Source organism: Rousettus aegyptiacus, unplaced genomic scaffold (genome assembly GCF_014176215.1).
Source record: "Rousettus aegyptiacus isolate mRouAeg1 unplaced genomic scaffold, mRouAeg1.p scaffold_m13_p_2, whole genome shotgun sequence".
Taxonomy (NCBI): domain Eukaryota; kingdom Metazoa; phylum Chordata; class Mammalia; order Chiroptera; family Pteropodidae; genus Rousettus; species Rousettus aegyptiacus.
In genome coordinates, this window is record NW_023416295.1 from 152054571 (window position 1) to 152075152 (window position 20582).

Genomic DNA, 20582 nt, shown 5'->3' on the forward strand with positions numbered 1-20582 from the left:
AGGCTCATTATATATAGGTGCAGCCCTATATATAATGCAGCCCTAATCCTTTATATATATAGAAACATCTAGTTCTCACAACAATCCTATGACATAGGTACTATGATTATTCACATTTTTTTTTTTTTATGGAGAAGAAACTAAGGCAAAGCAAAGTTAAATAACTTGTAAGATAACATAACTTCAGAATTGGTGAATCAAGAATTTGAGTAGAGGTCATCTGAATGCAGAGCCCTGGCTTGTACTCACCACACTACCCTGCTTATTGTCAGGTGTATGTGTGTGTCTAATACATACTACATCCCTTTCCTCTTTGCCTAACTTATTCTATGTCTCCCTTTTATTTTCTTTCTACTCGCTTCTCGCCACTAAGCATTTTGAGGCATTGTCTAGGCCTTTTTATTCATTTGAGTGTAGTATATCTTACTAATGAGAGCCAACTTATGGGTTTGATCTCAGATAAACCCAATGGCAAACCCAGGGGAGAATTATTCTCTGGCGATGGCCTACCATATTGACCCCATTCGGTGAAAGGGTGCAGTTGGGTAAATATTAGGCCATCACAGAGCCCTCAAATGAATGTGGTTAAGCCCAGACTGCCGAGAGGCCAACACACAATCCTCACCACCAGCAGGAGACAGGAAATATATTAAATAATTTATATCAGTCAGTCTTCAAGATACTTTAATATCTCATTAATTTAATATGGATTTATAATTTAAATAACAAAAGTAAGGACTAGCTCAAACTTGAACCTTTTATAGTTTGTGAAGAATTTTTTATACCAAAATAAATTATTGGTATAAATATGATTTCAGAGAACAATTTTAATCTACTGGAAGACAAACTATTTTTAACTTGCCTCCAGTAATTACAAATTAATACTATAATCTGCTCTTTAAATTAGTTTTTCCTGAGGTTCTCTACTAGGTATTATTTTGCAAAAATAAGAGAAAAAGACTGCATTTGACAGCCTAGAAAACTAGTATTTTGAATTATTTTCTTCAACAGCGTGATTTAATATTTTTATATGACATTATATGTCAAAGTAAACCTTTAAAACTTCTTCAAATCCTTTTTCCTTAAAAAGAAAACTATTGTTGGCAAGAATAAAATAATTCATGTGCCTTGAAAACATCATCGCATAACTTAGGAACTGGTGGATCTGGGATTTGAACAGTGGTGGTCTGACTGCAGCATCCTTATTTTTAAATACCATACCACACTAACTTCCGCTGCTTCTGGTGGTGATGGTTGTGGTGGTGGCAATGATGATGCTGGTGATGATGATGATGATGATGATGATGATAATGATGATGGAGTGTGTGAGTGTGTGTGTACAGTACATACTGCATTCCTTCGCTCTTCGATTAACTTTTTTTTTTTTTCTGTTTCTCCTTATTTTCTTCGTAGCCCCAGCATTTTGGGGAATTGCCTATGTCAGTCATTTAGGTGTAGGATATCTTACTAATGACATATTTCTTCTAGGTTTGATCCCAGAAGGATTCACTGGTAAATCCAGAGGAGAAGTATTCCCTGGCTGTGGCCTGCCACATTGACCACATTACACTGGATTGGTCATCTTGGAGTCATTTTAATAATTATGAATTTCTAAGTCGGGGAAAAGTTAGAAATGTCTATTTAGTTGACCAAACCAGAATGTTGAACATCTAATTTTTAAATATATTTACTTCTTTTCCCCAATACGGGCCTCTAATTAGGGAGTTTTTAAATGTTTTAGTCTTCTGTTTCTAATCCTGTAGGAAATTGTTTCTGCTCTCTTAAGAGGAAACATGTATACAAAATAGTAATTTCTGAAAGGAGACCAGAGAAAATCTTTTTGAATCTCTTGTGGGTTTTCCATTCAGGTGATAGAGTTTAATAATGTAATGGTCACAGTATTAATCAGGTGAAATGTAGAGATAGCGAGTATCTCAACGGAGCACCTCTGCACTTCCCTCATCAGGCAAGTGAGATTGTATTTTATAGATGAGGGAGCTGAAGGCTTTAAAAGGCAAGTGACAGTCCAAAGGTGCAGTAACAGAATTAGAGATTTTCAGCGCTAGAAAATTATAAACAAGCGGTCAAGAATTCCAGTCTCCTTCCTGGAACTGTGTTTTTTTATTATTATTATTATTATCATTATCATTATTATTATTATTATTATTACTTTGTTCCCAATAATTGGAAAGAATGGAAACTTAGAGCTCTGAAAATTCCACCACTTTTGAGGCATGGCGGTGAGTGGACAGAGTGCTGGATGGGGGCAGGGCTGGCGGTGGTGAGGACACCTGGATCCTGTTTCCAGCTGTGCCGTCTGATCTTGGTAAAGCCACAAAACTCTTTTGAATCTCATCTGCTTCACCTGGAAATAAAAGGATTGTATGAAATAAGTGACATATTTCTCTTGTTACCACATTAACCATATTTTTTAAAAATCCAGTGCCTTATAAAAATATGAAGGATAAAATGGGTATTGTGGGGCCAGGGCCTTTGGTTTGCTGGGAAAATTCTGGCAGAGCTCTTTGGGATGCCTCCCACACAGGGCATTCTGCTAAATCACTGCCTTAAGTATCAGCACGGTGCAGTGGATGAGCTCTGAGTGTCATGGTCAAAGTCAAAGAGGCACAAGGGCTTTTTACCACAGCCTGACCCCATTAAACCCACCGGAGTATGACTTTGGCCATATAGAGCAAATGTGTTGGCTCTGAGCCCATCAGCGTTCTGAGGTTCTTTCTCAACAAGCGGGAGCCAAGCATGAAATGAGATGGATTTTATTTTATGCAGTCTGTATTAGGGATCTGCATAGATCAGGGCATGACATGTGACATGAGAATGCTAAAATGCACACCTGGGGCTCTGTAAAACTGATTTCACTTCACTTAGTGCTGTAGCCCAAAGAACGCTGAACCGAAAATCAGAAGACTTAACATTCCTGACAAGGCAGGTCACCTTGGAAAGTCAGGTAGCATCTTGGGACCTGTTTACTACTTTCTAAAATGAAAATTCTCAATGGATAGTTTCTAAGTTTTTGTCTAGTCCCAGGAATCTGAGATTTGTGTAATATTAGAACTTTATGAGACAGGCTACCAGGTTTCTTATGGGTCAAACTACATCCCAGAGACAAATCAAGCAATATTTTTTATATACCAGACCTTGGTGGGGCTTCCAGGGCATTAGAGTCTTACGGGCAGAGCTTGTGAATTTGGCTGTCATTTGAAGCTAGGTTTTCTGATTGCATAATTGAGGATAATATGTTTAAAGAAAAACAAAATAGCTGTGACATCTCTTAATTTTATAGTTAAATCTTTTACCAAGGATTTATACATGGAAGCTTTGAGGTTTTAATTAATATTCAAAATTGACAAAGTGCAGCCAGATCCAAAGGTAGTCAGATTATTTAATGTCTTATAAAAAGTTAAATTGATTAATATCACCACTTGACTTAGTTTATCCCCCACATATGGAATTCAATCTCCATTGTGTTCCATCGATAATTTGGGTCTCATTAAACATAATCATCACACTTTTACTCACTGAGGCTCCAAATGAGCCAAGTACTCAAATCATGCTAATGTGTTATTTTTCTGAATGTTTTGATTGTATAACTTTATGTTGTATTTTATATGGTTTTTAAAATTCGCTATTTCATGTCATCATGAATGGTCATCATAAAATGGTGTTGCCATTTTAAAGAGAAAAAACTGAGATTGAGGTTCAAGGTCAAATGTCTAGGAGTGACTGCACTCTCGATTATTTTTTCACACTTTTCATTACCAATGACTAGATGGCTTGTTCTGCTATTCAAAGGGCATCGTTGCTCAAAGTGGGTGTATATTTGTAAGCTCCTCACTAATAGCTAAATGTTGGCACGTTAGAGGGAATTACTCAGAAAAACACATTGTGAATAATTAATCTAAATAGTGCTAAAGGATAGAAAGGATTAAAGGATACTTTGGAGAAGAATATTTTGTATATTGTCATAAAATTGTATTAATAGTTTCGATAAGTATAAAATATGTGAGAAGAATCTAGGTAAAATTAAATGAACCTGTAGAGCTAGAAGAGATGAACATCCTGGAAAGAGAAAAATTTGTAAGGAAAATCAAAAGAACCTGGAGCAGAAATAACTAAAAATTTGACTACAGAGCAATTGCATTACCCGTGTAGTCACGTGGTCTCAACTTAAACACCGAATTCAATGCTGTCCCCTTCGATGCTGTCGTCTCACAATGCTATGTACTCATTTCATTCATGCTGCTTACTACTTAAATTATTTTTTGAACTTCTTTTTTATAATTGCATTCTGAAATGGACACTTTCTTTTGAATATTCTTTATGGTGTTTTAGAGAAAGTCAAGATTGGTCCAAGCCATGTCTAGTTAAAAGGAGGGTACTTCAGCCAGGTAATTTATTTACCTCTCTCCTTCCTTCCTTGCCTCTTTCCTTCTCTCTCTCCCTCCCGTCATCCCTTCTCTCTCTTTCCCCTCCCTCCTTTCCTCCTTTTCCTCCTTTTCCCTCTCCCCCACCTTTCTTTCTTGCTTCTAAACAAGAGATGAGACTAAATTTTTTGCATCTCATAAACTTTCTCTAAGGACTTCTAGAAATTATTCTAAGCAATGCAGTATTGTTGTAGTAAAAACATATTTTCCAAGTTAATTATGTTGAGTACTTAAATTCTAGTTATTTGTCTAAAACATTTTGTTTTATACTCTTGTTGTAATTATATTCCCTGAAATGATTTATGTAGGGCTTTGGCTGGAGTGTTACAGTTGTTGTAAACCATAGGAGAAGTGACTATTATTGTTATCTTCTAACTAGTCATGGGCTTCAGCAAGCATCACTAAGCTGAGAGACGAGGAGCAGTGCAGGGAATGGAGAAGATGCTGTGTGGAGCATTGGGTTGAATTAGGGACACTACACTTTTACCAGCTGAAAATGTTCAGAGAGAGCAGCCAAGGGAATAAGAGGAGGGAGCTTGAAGCCATAACATATGGTAACTACATGAAGGAACGCCAGTTATGAAACCTGATGTGGCATGAGAATAAGGATGGCATGATAAATAGGACATGGGACTGAGGCTGTGGCTTAAAATGTTATTTCTACTCCCAATTAGCTGTGGAACATTGAGCAAATAATTCGCCCTCTCTGTGCTTCAGTTTCCTTATCTATCAAGTTAAAATTGTACAACTAAATGAGCTTAAGATTTCTTCAAAGATTAAAATTGATTTTATATATGGGATACATGATAAATATCTTCAAATAGTTGAAGAACTCTCATGTGAAAGGAGGATTAGGCCAAGATTATATACTACATTAGGAGGAGACCAAGATCAAGGGGCGTGCAGGGCAGCAGGGAAATGGCTACGTGGAGGGTAGAGGGTGGAGGGTGGAGTAATAAGCTCCCCCATAAGCGGGAGTATTCAAGAAGAGCTGAGAGAGCCAATTTTATGATGCTGTAGAAGGGAAGCATCAACTGCAAGAAGTGGTAAGCTAGTTGAGTGTGAAAGTTTCTTTCAAGTCTGAGATTCCAGGGCTCTTGATTGCAATGGTGAAGCTACAGGAGACCAGAGGATGACAGGCTTAAAAACCCCAGGCAGCTCTAGAAGTGAGAAGTGGTCTGTGAGAGTTTGGCTCATGATGCCTAGTCACCTTTATCATTGCCTAAAGGATGTGCATCCTAGCAACCTCTTTGCTTAACTGGAAGAATCAAATGTTACCTGGAAGAATCAAAGAAGAGTCTGAATGAGATGACTTGAAAGAGGAACCATTGATCTGCCTCCTGATGCTTTCTTCTCCCCTTCAATGTAGTACTAGGAAATCATTGCTGGTCACATCTCTGACACCCTTTAGAACCCTCACGGCAATGACAACATACCCATTTTGCTTCCCAGCAGAGACACATCTTGCAGCAGCATCAGGCCGAAGGCTCCAGAGTAGCACATCACGTGGACACAGAGCTAATCATTATTGATTCCTTGGGCCATCATGGTAAAGGGACATAAATTATCGTTAACACAGTTGCGCTAATGCGATTGTAATGGGCACACCTGTGGGAATTCCCAACGAGGGAACTCTTCAGCAGATCAAAGCAGCCAGCAGGGGAATGAGGTGAGGTAGGGGGTCCAGGTGTTGGGGAGGAAGACAATTTCATCAGTCTGACTCTAGTAATTTCCAGAGTTTCTGCAATTGTATGTGCCTGTAGCTAGAGCTCCCTGCGAAAGAAAGGCCTCTTCTTCCTTTCCCCTCTGTGCCAGTTATTTTCTGTTCACCCTACATAGTGCGATAGCGCCGGTTCCCAGATGCAGTTGTGGAACCAGATCTGTGAGTGCTGCACTCATCTCACAGCTCTTAGAACCATGGGCTGGGCGGGACCTCAAGAGTTCAAAAGCACGTGCATATCTCTGGGAGGCAGGACCTGAGCTCCAGCATGCCACCTTTCTCAGCAGAAAGTTGTCTTGCTGCACTCCCACTTTTTTTTTTTTTGTCTCTACCATCTCCACCCTTTAATCCACCTTTTTTTTTTTTGAATACTAATTGTTAACACTTAATAAAGGTTTACTATGCACCAGACCCCATGGCAAGTTACCTCATTTAAGTCTTACAAGCCTAATGAAGTAGGTTCCTTTATTACCCCATTTTTTTGTAGATATGGAAAACCGTGGTGATGTTCAAAAGTCTAAGTAATTTGTTCGAAGTTATAGCTATAGGTTAAATTCAAATTTAGTGCCTTTATTTTAAATTTATATTATTTTTCATATTATTCCTATCATATGGAAACTTGGTGACTCTATTGAATAATTAAATGGGAGGTCAAGAGCTACCAAGTTTCATGTGGTATTTGTATCTCTATCTACCTGTCTATCTCCATCCACCTTTCCGTCTTCCAAGCTATCTCATTCTTGGCATACCTTCTTCATACTTTTAACCTTCCTTTAATTTTATCTTTACAGGTATTTGATCAATGTCACTTTTGAGGGGAGAAATCTGTCCTTCAGCGAAGATGGCTACCAGATGCACCCGAAGCTGGTGATAATCCTTCTGAACAAGGAGAGGAAGTGGGAGAGGGTAGGACATGTCTTTGGCAATTCTCGGGCAAACTAGTGGGGTAGGGATATGAAAGTTTGCAACACATTAAATGAAAACAATCCTTTGGTTTTGGTCTCTGAGCAGAGGAGCAAGAGATCGATACTTTGAGAACACAGGAGAAGCCATTTCTGAAACTTGTATCTTCATTTTCTAGCTATGTTGTTTCATCAAGCACATATTTTCTTTATGTAGTGCTATTTTTATTGGTTATGGTGCTGAATAATCACGACTTTGTTTTAATGGAACAATATGCATGTACGATATAACGCAGTTTGGTGACAAAACTGAATCAGTGGTACAATTTTGAAGTTGTTTCCTACACAGTATACTGGGGAAGCTAATTAACGAGCAGGCAGGTATGGTTTTGCTGTGATTAGGGGCTTGCTACGCATGGCGCTTCTCAGGACCTCTCTTACTGCCAGTTCATCACAGGGTCTGAACTTCTGCTATTAGAAACTAATTTCTGTAGGTGGCCGACCACCGAGGTTTAATTCCCAGCTCCTCTGCTCATTGACTTGTCAGTTTAGGGCCTTGGACAGATCCCTTAACTACTTGTGCCTCCACTTCCTCATCTGTGAAATGGGAATAATAATAATACTATCAATATCATAGGGTTATTATGAAGATGAAATATATTAGTATATGTAAAGGACTTACAGAGGCACCTGACACATAGTAAGCACTCAATTGGTATTAGCTTTTATTATTATTCCCAATTCCTAGTTAAATACAAAATGTTCCTGAGAATAATATCATCACTGGTATTTCTCAGGGTATGTTCTGCAGGGCACTTGTCCTCTGAGATGCTTTGCTGAAAAATGTCCATGCAGATAAATAAGCTTGGGAGATGATACCTACTGTTTCTCATTCTGAGAGATTCTCAGGATGCAGCAGTATTTGGAAAGTTGGAGGTGTCTTACAGCAAAGAAACATCTTTCATTTTAATTTGTCATTTCCCAAAATTATTTTATCATAACTCGACTCTTTGATCATGAATTTAATATTCCGTGGAACCCGTTGGAAAACACTGATTTAAGGAAATTTCTACGAACTCCGTGGACAAATTGGCTGAAAATAACCTACGAGATGTCAGCCTGGCTCTGGAAACCACACTATATATTTCTAGAGAAAGTAGCCAAGAAAAGCTGCCCAGAAATAAACTTGAAATTCACAGTCTTGTCATGGAAAGCCCTGGACAGGTAATTATATGGCTGCTCACCTGAGAAACAGGGTGTGTGTGGCTCAGGTAGTGGAACCTAGGACCTTGTTCTTCAGATTGAAAGATTTTAGTCTCTCATGTTTTCCCTCATAACAGAGCACAGCTGTAAGGCTTATATTATGCCTGGTATTCTTGATTAAAGTTGCCCTCCCTCCACTGAGTTATCATTTGTTCAGAAATGGTTGTTCCCTGGGCTCCTGCTCTTCTTCCCAATCAAGATGTATTTCGCTGCTGCTGTAGAGACAAAATAATTTAAGAAGTGCACTGGGACCCTCATGTATAACAAGCACTTCTGTATATCTCCAGAAGAGGAGTTATTAATAACTGAGACTTTACGCTGGGATCAGAGGATGTCCAGCTGGGGTAGCTTTTGTGCAGCAGACTCATGATTACTGTCTCAAGTATGGGGCATCTCAAACCATCCTTTCTTAAAGAGATACCACATACTGTCACTTGTGCTGACTTCTTTTCCTTAGGCTGAATTTCTGAGGCCTCAGGTGCCCGCTCCTTTCCCAAACTAGACTCTCCTCCCTGGAATTGCGATCCCTTCCCTCCTTATCAATTCTACCTTTACTCTAGCTCTTGAATTTATTCCTTACTTTTTATATGATCCAGGATCAATGTGATATGCCTCCCTGTCCTTGATGCCTGCCCACCTTTGTCCATTCAGATCAGTCTTGGACATGCCCAAAACCTGCTCAAAGCTTCTGTGGTTTATGAGTTGGGTTTATGAATTAATCTATTCGTGCACCCAAGGCTCTGGTCTACCTTCCAAGCCCTGTCTTCTCTTCCTTGTAGTTTTCCATCTCACCAGCAAGCTACATTAAACTCCTCTCCATCCTGAGAGTGCCCCTGTACATGTTGATCCCCATACAGCATGTCATGATGTTTGATTTTCCTGGGATTATTTGTACAATTATACAAATCATAACCATCTTTTGAAACCCAATTAAAATGTCGCTGTCTCCCTCCCTGATCTTTGACTGAGATGTAACCTCTCACTCTCTTGTGCCCTATAGCTTTTGCCCTTACCTCTGTCATGGCACTCATTACGTCTGCCTGTGTTAGAGCTGTGTGTATGCAAGCTACTGGAGGGCAGAGGCTGTGCCTTTTATCACTGTGTCCTCACAGCAACCTGGAAGAGTGTGTTGCATAGAGCAGTTCAATAAATATGTGTCGAATGAATGAGAACCATTACATAATGCAAGAGTCCAAAATGTATCATTAAGAATCCTAGTTTATGCTATTGCCCTTGATACAGTAGCTATTTTTTTTTTTTTTTGGTAGGTGGGGGTTGAAGAGATAAAATCTTTATGTAGGTTGAGTTTTCATACATCAGACTTTAAATGTACTAAGAGAACTTGCTATTTAAAAAAAAAATTCTGTGGTTAATCTTTCTGTAAAGCATTTGGGGAGGGGTTGGAATCATGGAATAGAATGTTTTTATGTCGACTTGGTTAAATCAGGGAACACTGCTGAAGAAAGATCTTTAGTATTCACTGAGTTCACATATTTGGAAGTCCTTGTCAAGACTCACTTGTGGGCAGGGGAGAATGTCAGGGGACAGGCATGGCTCCAGGGCCTGTCTGAGATGTACAGAAATTTCACTGTGGAAAGTAGTACCTTTTCTTCTGCTGTTATTCTGCCCCCCACTCCAGGGCCTTTGTGCATTTTCAGGATTCCTATCATCTCTCTAGAGGTCCTCTGTGGTCCGGGGGAGATTTAGTGTCTGTGGCCTCCAGAGGGGCAGGCACCAGGGTGACGATTCCACTGTGAGGAGATGGACACTGGAGAGATGAGCAGGGAAGGAATCTGGATTTGTGGAAGAAACATGGGCTAAGAGACTAGACTCTTAGCTTCTTAGTCACGCCCCTAAGCAGCTGTGTGACCTGCTCTTTTCACTTTACTAGATCTTTCTTTCCTCATGTCTAAAATCATGGCACGAGGTTAAGAAGAGTTCTAGGGTCCCTTCCACCTCTAACTTCTGGGATTACAACCTCATATCGTAAATAAAGAGGAGCTTGGAATGAAAATTGAGTGAGAGCTTGAGCACACGAAAGAAACTGGAGTTTATTTTTGAGGATATTAGCTTCCTGGGCGTATTTGTCATTCTTGTCATTTACATAAATAGCATCTCAGAAGGCCTTCCCTGATGACCCGAGCTAAAGTAGCCACCCAGTCACTCTGTCACAACAGTTTAATTTAATTTTTTTCACTATACTTACCATCCGATGTTTCACTTATTTGCCTGCTGGTTTGTTTATCGCGTGTCTCTTCACACCAGGACGGATGCTTCATGGGAGCAAGGACCTTGTTCACCACTATACTCCTTACACTTAAGAAAAGTGAACACTCAAAAGATAATTGTCAAATAAATGAAGAATCTGTATGCTTAGGAGAGTTAGAATACTGACTAGCCATTTCATTTCTCTGAAAAATCTCCAGTGTAGACAGAGTGGTTTGCTGAAGGGTATGTGAGGGCAGGTACATTTCTCACTTTGGGGTGAGTGCTGTGAGTGCCAGCAAAGGTCTCGGGGGCAGTCTTCAGTGGGGCTCAATTTCCAGGGGAGGCATGCCTAAACAGTTTCAACAAGAAGGTCCAGGAAGACTCATTAAGTTGTTGATGTGAGCCTTATGATGGGATTTCACAGTATTCCTTCAGGTTTTTAAAAAGTAGTCTCAAAGCTACTGTCTTATAAATGTGGTTCCTTTCAAAAGACCTAAAGTCAAAGTAGCATAGTCTGTGGGCCTGAGCCTGGTTCTGGAAATGAGAAAACGCTGAGTTCAGTTCCCCATGTTGCTGTCTATCAGCCACGTAAACCGATTGACTGATAGTACCTCAGCCTGCTTCCATTTTGTAAAATAGGGTCTTATATAAGGCTGTGGCAAAGATTAAAGGAGAGTTCATAGTAAAGCACTAGTTAATTGCAATTGAAACATAGCCAGTATTCAGCAAATGTCAATTAGTAGTCCTTACCCTCCTTGTGTAGTGTTTTAAGGTAATATTTGTTCCTGATAAAAAGTCAAAATGGTACCAAAAAAAGAAAGTCAGATGGTAAAAAGAATGTTCTCTTCTCATCTATGATTCTTGGTTTCTCCTGGCCCCTCCCCAGAGCAATTATTATCCTCAGTGTTTTATGTGTTTTCTTTGGAACTAGTCCAAGCATACATAAATTTTATATATTTACTCAACCTTCTTTTTTTGAAACAAGTAAAACTTTCTTTTGTGAACCTTTAATGGGATCTTCTGTAAAGATGCAGACAGAAGAGTAGCAGAGAGATCTCTGGATCAGAATTATATTCACAGAAATTCAGGTACATCTGTCTGGTATGTGGTAATGTAGAGAAGAATATTTAAAAAGAAATACACACAAGTGCACACACACATACACATGCATACAGGCATAGCATAGTGAGTTGGAAAGGGTAGGGAATGGTGAAAAATAATTGTGTGCAGAGTGGGTTCTTTTGTAAGCAGGGGACAGCTGCATAAACTTGCATTAAAAATAGTCTGGCATAGAGAAGCAGTTCCAACGAGTATTCAGACTTCTGTCTTTATCAGAACCTCTCGTGATTTGCCTCATTGCTACTGCTCTCTGCTCCTATTTAATCGTTCCTAAAATGGGGATAATAAAAACGAAATGCAGTTGGGTGTATGTTCTGAGCAGTGACTTCAGGAAATGATGACGGCGCATTTGCGGGCTGTAAGATGTAAGCAGGCCTTAAAGGGACTGTCTGGGTCAGAATTACAGAAGGATGTGTAGGGTTTGCAGTTCTGCTTGTCTTTTCCTCAAAGAGGGGAGAGGTGTATTTTATAAGCCCACTCTCTCTTCCCTGTCTCCACCTACCAGAAGATGTCCTTCCTTATGTAGATTAAAACATTCTCATTTTGTTTAGGTCATTCTTTGCGCTCCTCAAACTCCAGTATAATTTTAGGCTCGCGGTATCCAGGAGACAGCACTAACTCCAGGTGTGAATGCTCTGTGATACTAGCACTTCAAGACTAGAATGATCGTGTTCCAGAATGATTGATTTGGTGATTATACAATACAGGTTGATGACTGCTATGGCATAATCTACTTGAAAGCTGTTGGCTGAGAAAATAAAATAGCTTCTCCATTCACACACACACACACACACACACACACACACGTGCTCACACATGCACACTCGCTCAACTGACAGACTTCTCATGAATACAGGAACGACATCTGTTTGGTTTATACTATATATCTTTGCCCAGCTCATTGTGAGACATTACTAAATATGCCAGTAAATATTTGGCAGTGGCCCAAACTCACCTGTACAAAGCGTGTTCCACCTGCCAGCCTCAGAGGAGAGGCCAGAGAATACCTGCACCCTCTCCTGGCTCCACACAGTGCATCTAAGCAGGATATACAGCAGCACCTCATGTCAGGGGGGCTGGTTCTGGATCCCCTGACGCCGCCATTTGACAACACGCTATTTTTGCTGACTTCGAACCGATTACTAATATGCATCATTGGATTAAGGGATTAGAAAACAGGATCCATGGAGAAAGGCCATGGGAATTGGGGTCATTAAGGAGAAGAAGAAAAGGCAATGAGGTGATGACTTACTCTCTTTAAATGCATGAAGAATTATCATTCCAAGTGTTGAGATCAGCTGTTCACTTTCTCCTCTGAGATCGAGCTAGAGTAAGTGGGCTTAAGATCAAGCAGAGAGGATTTATATTAGCTATAGGGAGAATTTCTTAATAGAGAGAGAAGTGTTGAGGACCAGAGCTGTTAACAACACCAGAGGTTGACTTTGGAAGTCCTAAAAATCGACTTTGTCTTCATGTCGCTCTGTAATATACAACCCTACCCAAATAACACTGCGTGAGCTACGTGACATTGAGATAGTTTTCCTTTCTTCCTCCTCTTCCTCCTTTCCTTCCACTCTTTTCCCTTCCCTGCTTTCCCCCACACAATTATTGAGCACCTACCATGAACCAAGCATTGTCCTCACCAGATCAGTATTGTAGTTTTCCTAGTGTACGGGATGGGCAGAAGTACATTGCAAGGAAAAAGGTGCTTATTGTGACACTTTTCTATAACCTAAGTTGTATTATATGTCATGGAATAATAATTGGGGGATCTTTCATGTTGCATGGTTAGTGAAGACTCTGCTAAGATATGTTTTGTTTATGGCAATGGCTTGCAGACAGGGCCACTGGGTTGCATGTTTCTGGCTGTTTTTTGAGCTGTGGTTATCATAGACTCTCACATCCAGTGTTTCTTCCTTCTTGTTCCCTGAGCTCCAAGAGCTATGGCCTACCCTCTTTGCCTACCCCTGTTTCTGAGGTTCCAGAAAGAGACCACTGGGCGCCAACCTCTGGGAGTAGGAAGTGTGCCCTTCACCCCCAAATCCACAAAGTGAAGCTGCTACCCTCCTATATATTTGTAAAATAATTTGTAGAGAAGAGCAAGATGTATTGGGGGAATAGACTTAAGAAATGTCATTTCAGAAAGGCTGGTTGTCTTTATGTGCTTGTCATCAGCCACTGAATGAAAAGGATAAAGCAAGAAGTTAATTTTGATTGGCTTTACTCTTGCCAATGATGGGGAGAAAAAGCAGAATTGAACTCAGAGACAGAAGCTGACTTAACCTTGGCTTAAGGAAACACAGTAAAGAGGAAAAGTGTCCCCAAAGCCATGAAATGGCTTTCATTTATCTTGTTTAATTTTATTGAGATTTTTATTTCATGAAAATTTTCTGTGGTTGGCTCCTGAGTCCTCTGAGCTATCTTTCTAATTCCTAGGTTACAATGTTATTCCAGTAGTGGTATTGAAAGAAATAGGTTAGAAGCCTCTTGTCTTTACATACAGGTTAAAACAGCATTTGTGATTTTCTTCTTATAAAGATAGTTGAAGCTTATTAAAGACATTATGAGAGATAAAATAGAATTTACCTGTATACACTTCTACAGAGAATTAGCATTTATATTTATTCTGTTTCTTACCGATGCTTATTTTTTTTCTGTGCATGTTGTATTTATGTGTATATGTTATAACATAATACAATGTGATACAATAGAATTGGGAACATAATATATGAGCAGTTTGCAATCTACTTTTTTTTTCTTACTGTGACATTGTAGACATTTTCCAATTTTTATTAATACTATCCAAAAGCATGAAACTTAATGCCTGCCTAATAGTCCATTCAAGGATACATCATGCTTCTTTAAACTGACCCCTCATGATTAGACATTTATATGTATGTTAACTAGAGACTCTGGTTCTCATGTGAAAATAATTTCACATGAGGTTTTGATAGTCCAACTTTGATGCTGTAAGACTGCTTTTCGAGGTAACATGGCTTGGCCACATTTTTTGTTATCTAATGTCCCTAAATATTAAAAATGACAGCCCTTAATTTGAGAATTGCTTGGGTTATATTAATTCACTGGCAGCTAGTGAGCACACATGTGGTTTGTGTGGAAGGCTCTTTTGTGATTCCTGGTCTGATATTCTCTTTTTGATCTTCTGATGGAGTGTGCTGTCCTCTGACTTTGCTGATAACAATAATTTTTACCTTTGGTAGTTACATCATGCAGAGAATGGGGCTGGCCATGCTTTCTGTGTCTCTCTGCAGTTTTCTTCATACCAGGACCATTTTCATGAGAGTTTGAGGCTGGTAAAATTCAGGTCCACGTTCCCAGGGAACTAGTTTGGCTCACACTTGGTGTGACATCTTTTCTAGTGCTATTTCTATACTCTTGGCCACAAATAACCCAGGAAGAAGGGAAAGCAAGCCCCTTCTTTTGCTGATGAGGACAGCACCTGGCTAATTCACATACCCAGAGTCTGAGGTGCCTCAAGACTGACAGGGCGATGGGGAGTCTTTGTGGCAAGGTACTACTCTTTTCATACCTTTATGAGTTTCCCACTAAACAAGCTACATTTTGCATATATTAATAGATATTGACTTTATCTGAGGTCTAAAGTTTTACATTAAAGCTATAAGATCTGTATATCCTTCACATACAATTGAGCCTGTATAGACCTAGCACCAGATCTTCTGCTGTGAGTTTTTCCTATAGTGATGATGGATTTGTACTAGTCCACACACAGTCTCTTTCTCCATAATACCTATTTATGAGAGCTAGACGGGTTCAGGGTAAAAGCAATTTGTGTACACAGGAAGAGAGGCCTTGACCTGGGCATGTTAACTCTGCTACTCAACCTGCAGTACAAAGATTTGAAAAGGAGTGTTGGCCAATTAAGGAAATAAACCGTCTTTAAGAATTAAAGCTATTAATAAGAAAACATGAATACAAACCTCCTACAATAGCCATAGAACTCCGATTCTTTGGAGTGATTTTATTGTTTTCTCTACTAGAATTCATCGTATTCATAATTTTGCTCTCACCTTGTGTGATCCGCGTATTCTCTGCTGCCCTTAAAGGTGCGCCACTCTTGGTTCTATAGGCATTTCAGGTCTAAGCTCTGTCAGCTAAAGGTTCTGAAGGTTTTAAACTTAAAGCAAGGCTGTGCTAGGGGAATGGTGAGAGGGAAAGTGTGGTCCTGGGGAGGCACATAAAGGAGAGAAGGACACATGTGGGAGGCAGTGGTCAGGGAGCGAGACAGACCTCTAGGGGGCAGAAGACCATTCTTCACTGCTCCGCTCCCCAGGCGCACAGCATTCCCTGGGGACACCAGACTCCTCTAGACAGCCTTTCGTTTTTTTCCTCTTCAGGGGTTTGCTGTAGCGTATCTTGTAAGAGCGTCATCTTTGGCTATCTCTGTAATAATATGTATCATTTTTTTCTTCCTTCATCCCATAGGGAAAGGAGCTTGTTGGCAAAGGAACAGAAATCTACTTCTCATGTAAAATTTCTGGTAGATATTTAAGCCACCTCAGCATTCTCTTTATAGACTAGTGAAAAGAGAAAATCTGTTTTCCTGATAGGAGCGCTGGGAAGGATGTACAAATTCTAGAACAGTCTAGCCTGGGATTAAGAGATTTTAGGAAGATTTGGGCACTGGCGCATCTAACATTTATGTAACACCTGATTAACAATTCAATTTATGGATAACTTTAGCATATATGATCTCACTTTGATTCCTATTAGAATTCTGGGAAATACTTGTACAGAAAAGTAAACTGAGGCTTAGAGAGGTCCCACGACTTACTGAAAGTCACACGGCTAAGGAGTGGCAGAACTGGGTGTAGTCATTTACAGCTAGCTCCATGTAGGTCCAGGATGCTTTGTGCCTTAACACATATTGGAGAGTACAAAGAGACTAACAGGGCCAAAGCGCAGCAACATTAGTGGGAATAATTTGGTAGACCAGAGGACAGACCACACCAGGGAAACGTATGGGCCCTAATACTTACAAGTTTTTAGACTAAGTCATAAGAAATGGTACTGCATGGAGAAAGGGGAGTAGTTAGCGCAGACTGGCTAGTTCGATTTTCCTGAGATAAACAAAAATGAAAAAGGAAAGGAGGAAGGGAAGGAGGGAGAGAGGCAAGAAAGATAAGCACAACAAAAAAGCTTTTCTGCATCCCTGTATCCCTATGGCTTCTCATTATTATTACACACACACACACACACACACACACACACACACACACACACACACACCCCCTCTCTTTTCGGTTCAGAACAAGAACCTTTCTCCTCACACTGTGAGAACAGAATACCTTTCTTTCAATAAAAAAGGCCATAGCTACCTACAGAAACAGCTGTCAAGGTCCTAATTTTATAGAGGGGATTTTCTAGGAAAGAGTTATCTTCTGCCGTTTAAAGGCTCTTCTAAAACGCAGCCGCCATGGTGGTGGCACTGCGGCCACACAACCCCATCGATCAGACGTCTGCTGGTGGTGCAGAGACATGTGGAAACACCAGCGGGACTTTAAGATAGCTGACCTACAAAATAGTCCTGAAATCTTAGTGGGAGAGGGACATTAAATTTTAACTTTGTTTTTCATGAAACACAATCAACCAAATATTTTATGAATTTAGCTGAGAGAGAGGAGTTTTGGGATCTCTTATAAAACTAGATGAGGGTTTATTAAGATAAATATATATGTGAAAATAGAAGCAAACCTCAGCAAATAAGAAAACTGATCTTCTGTTGATTCATCATTGTCATTTCAGTGTTCTTGGGGAAGTATGATTGTGGGGTTCACTGTTGAACCTGTGTTGATTTAAGAGGGATGAATACTTTTTATTTAAATAACCACCTATTTATTTTTTGTCATCTAAAGTAATGATATGAAATTTTTAAATAAAGATATTTTTAAACGGAAGGTTATTTCATATATTAAGTTAAAAACAGCGTAGGTGTCACACAGATGTGTTACAGTGGTACTTGAATGCGTGAAATTGGAGAACTGCTTCCACAAGGCACAGTGTTCTCCTGACCCTGGCCCTGGAATCACAGCTTTCAAGGCTGACCCGCCGTTCCATCTTCCTCCCCCTTTATCTCTGCATTTAGCCTCCATGCCAGTGGAATTTCAACTAACCCTTCTCTAACTCGTCTTGTGCTTTTATGCCTACATGCCTTGGCTTATGCTTTCCCGGTAACTTTGGATTGTTGAACTTGTTCTTTGAGGCATAGTTTAAAAGCCAAGAGGCTTCATATCTTACCTCTGTTTAACACAGGGCTTTATCTGAGGAAGCATAAATAGATGTTGTTCTGCCTTTCTGTGCCTCAATTTCCTCTCTTATAAAATAGGAAGAATAATAGTACCTACTGCAAACTGTTGCTAGAAGGACCATATAAGTTTTAATTTATGCAAAGCTCTTAGTACAACATCAGCATGTAGCAAGTGCTATGCGAATGTTCAGTTAGTTTACTGGAACATGTTTTAAACCAATAATACAATTGAAATTGTATTCTAGAAATAAGAAAGTGGAGAAAAATAACCATGGGTGGTGGTGGTGGTGAAGAACAATGTTAGATTTTGGCCTCAGTTACTAAAAGGAAGGAGATAGGAAACAGCAAATAGAATTCTTGACATGCTTGGTGATCAATTAGCAGTGAGCAAGCTCTCTTCCTTTATTCTTAAACAACTTTGTGCATAGGGATTTTAAAAAATTAAGTCTTATAATAAGAAAATAAGGGCAAAGTCTATGACACAGCACAGCACTCTGTTTGAGCCCATCATCCAGAAATCGGGGAATTAAAACCCCCCTCAGCTTAGATTTAGTACATTGTGGGTTCTCGGTAACCATTAAATAACAACCAGACACACGTTAAGCAATAACGACAGTTTATAATGTGTCCTTATGCCATTCGATCTCCTTGGGTTTTGTTTCATTGTAATGAACCACCACTTTGTGGTTGAAAGTAAAGAACCGCCAATCTCCCCTTTATGGCTTCCTTATTGTACAGAGGGTAGATTGGCCCACAACCACTAAAGGAATTCTTTCCACAAAGCAAAGTGGTTTATGTCAAAAGACATGTCATGTTCAGGGTTGAATATAAAGAGGATGATGGTAAAATGGAGAGTGAATGACAGTAACAACTGACACCTGAATACTGTTTTACAGTTTGCATCAATGGTTCTCAGAGTGTGTTTCCCAGACCAAGAGCATCAGCATCATCCGGAAATTTACTTGCAACCAAATTCTCAGGTTTCACCCCAGAAGCTCTAGGGAATCAGTTTTAACCTATAAAACACAGGGTTGTTTATCACAGACATTTCCTTTTCACAAGGAGAAGTATCTGTTTAATGGATATTTAAAACTGCCTCCCTGTCATTGTTCTTTGTTCTCATCTTATATTATAGCCATTAACTTTAAAACAAAGCTGAATCTGTATCCCTCCATAAAGTGGAGGACAGAGCCAGAAGCTCAGCAAGAAAGAGTTAGGGCCTGTACCACTTATTCCAGGAGATTCCAAATTACTTGTGGTCTTTGGCAACTGCTATAGAAACTCAAGGATATTAGGCTGTCTGGGTTTATTCATGCAGTATTGAATAAGACCAACAAATACTCTGCCTTCATGGAGTTTACATCTTGTTAAGGAGGGTCAGACAACAAACACATGAACAAGTCAATAAATATGATCATTTCAGATGATACCAAATACTAGCAGGGTGGTAAGATAAGGGACAGTGGCTCTCAACCACGGGATGCCAGCCCCCGCAAACGCTTCTGGAAATGGCTTTATTATTTTAAATAAGTTGTCAGTTAAATGTCTAAGGAGTGTATCCAATGGCTACTGTTAGAAATTTAACTGTCAACTTATCTACAGTGAAAACTTTTCAAATTATGCCCATAGATCCTCTGCTTAAACTTTATATAGATACTTTTTCTCTATAAAAACTTCACATAGAGACTACAGACTCACTTCTGAGCCACAGAAGAAATGTAGGTATATTTGATGCTCCATTTATTTTCACTTCTCCTTGGTTTTAGAGAATGGAATATGAATTTCATAATTTGACACATCAGGCTATAAATATTCCAATATTTGTTAAATTTTTTCAAATAATCAAAAATCATTCACGTTCATTGTTTGACGAGAACTGCATTTAGTAAGTTATCTGCCCTAAACTGCTGTTTTAAGTAAGCACGACATTCTCTTGCAGTTATTATGGCAATCATTTCACTTCATCCATTGTCTTCATCTGACCTATAGTCAAGACGTGATACTACATGAGGACCTTTTGAGGATGTTCAGAAAAGGTTATCAACTAGCAGTCCACAGACTGCTTTTGGATCAGAGACATGTTCTGTGTGGCCTAAGAGAGATATATTTAGGATTAAGTTGGTTTTTAGCACTTAAAAATTTAGAGATTCCATTAGAACTCCACATTTCTGGATTTCCTAAAAATCAGGAGTGAGGCAACTACACTGGGCCCACTCTGCAGCCTCCTGTGGATGGACTACATGCTCCAGTTGGACACAGCCCCCCCGGGTTCCAGTCTCTTTATTAACGATCTATCTACCTGGTTCCTACAGACATTGGAATTTGCAGCTCCCAGAATGAGGATGAGTTCAGAAAGAGTCAGTCTCTGCTTAAAGTTTAAAACGTATACCCTAGAAATGGGTACCTTCAGGTATAGAGAATTGGGTATTTGTGGAGCAGACACAGCCTTTTGATTGCTCACTGCAGTTCACCTTGGAGCATGTAGGGGACAGTGGAGAATTCTGAGTGCTTTCAATGCATTAGTACACAAGGCAATCTATATTATACTGGATCCCCAAATCACCTTAGAATTGTAGAAGGCAAAAGACACTCCCTGTCAAAAGGCTTTCTATTTGTCAGACAATGAAATGTAGAAATACAAA

At 39.6% G+C, this 20582-nt stretch overlaps 1 protein-coding gene across 1 annotated transcript in view; it reads left to right on the forward strand.

The window, feature by feature from the left end:
- GRIN2B (glutamate ionotropic receptor NMDA type subunit 2B) overlaps positions 1–20582 on the forward strand; it is a 409044-nt gene that overhangs the window by 280364 nt on the left and 108098 nt on the right. The window contains exon 6 of the mRNA XM_036237023.1: positions 6954–7068. Within this exon, the coding sequence (XP_036092916.1) occupies positions 6954–7068 (115 nt within the window). The remainder of the gene's footprint in view (positions 1–6953; positions 7069–20582) is intronic.